The sequence below is a fragment of the Fulmarus glacialis genome, unplaced genomic scaffold, assembly GCF_000690835.1.
Source record: "Fulmarus glacialis isolate BGI_N327 unplaced genomic scaffold, ASM69083v1 scaffold9575, whole genome shotgun sequence".
Lineage (NCBI taxonomy): Eukaryota > Metazoa > Chordata > Aves > Procellariiformes > Procellariidae > Fulmarus > Fulmarus glacialis.
Window position 1 is genome coordinate 1 of NW_009214896.1, and position 404 is coordinate 404.

At 61.4% G+C, this 404-nt stretch overlaps 1 protein-coding gene across 1 annotated transcript in view; it reads left to right on the forward strand.

Moving 5' to 3' along the window:
• Positions 1 to 3: 3 nt before the first annotated feature.
• The window catches only part of LOC104077488 (U3 small nucleolar RNA-associated protein 14 homolog A-like), a gene marked incomplete at both ends in the record, with an annotated part of 5,323 nt that continues 4,922 nt past the window's right edge, over positions 4 to 404 (forward strand). The window contains 2 exons of the mRNA XM_009578742.1: positions 4 to 23; positions 276 to 340. Of these exons, the coding sequence (XP_009577037.1) occupies positions 4 to 23; positions 276 to 340 (85 nt within the window). The remainder of the gene's footprint in view (positions 24 to 275; positions 341 to 404) is intronic.

Genomic DNA, 404 nt, shown 5'->3' on the forward strand with positions numbered 1-404 from the left:
AGCTCCCTCTCCGGACGGAAGCGGTGAGTGAGGGGTGCTGAGGGGTTCCCGGGCTCGGCCCTGGGGCTCTTGCAGCACTCGCGCTGCGTTTCCTCGCCATTAGCCCTGTGAGGCTGCACGGGAGCGCTTTAAAAGGCGGTGGGTGGGAGGGCACTCAATCCCCTTTCCCACTGGCACCAACTCTTCTGCCTCTGCTGCAGCAGCAGATTGGAGGAGAAGCACATGGGGGTTACGTGAGTTGTCTTTTGGTTTATTTTCCTCTTGTCTTCTCGCAGGCGGAAGCTGGCAGAGCGTACGGAGGCAAGCGTGCAGGTGTCCGAGTTCAACGTCAGCTGCAAAGGTGAGATCCCTGGCAGACTGAGCAGAGCTCCCGCTGTCTGACCGGGACAGCTCTGCCCACCCGC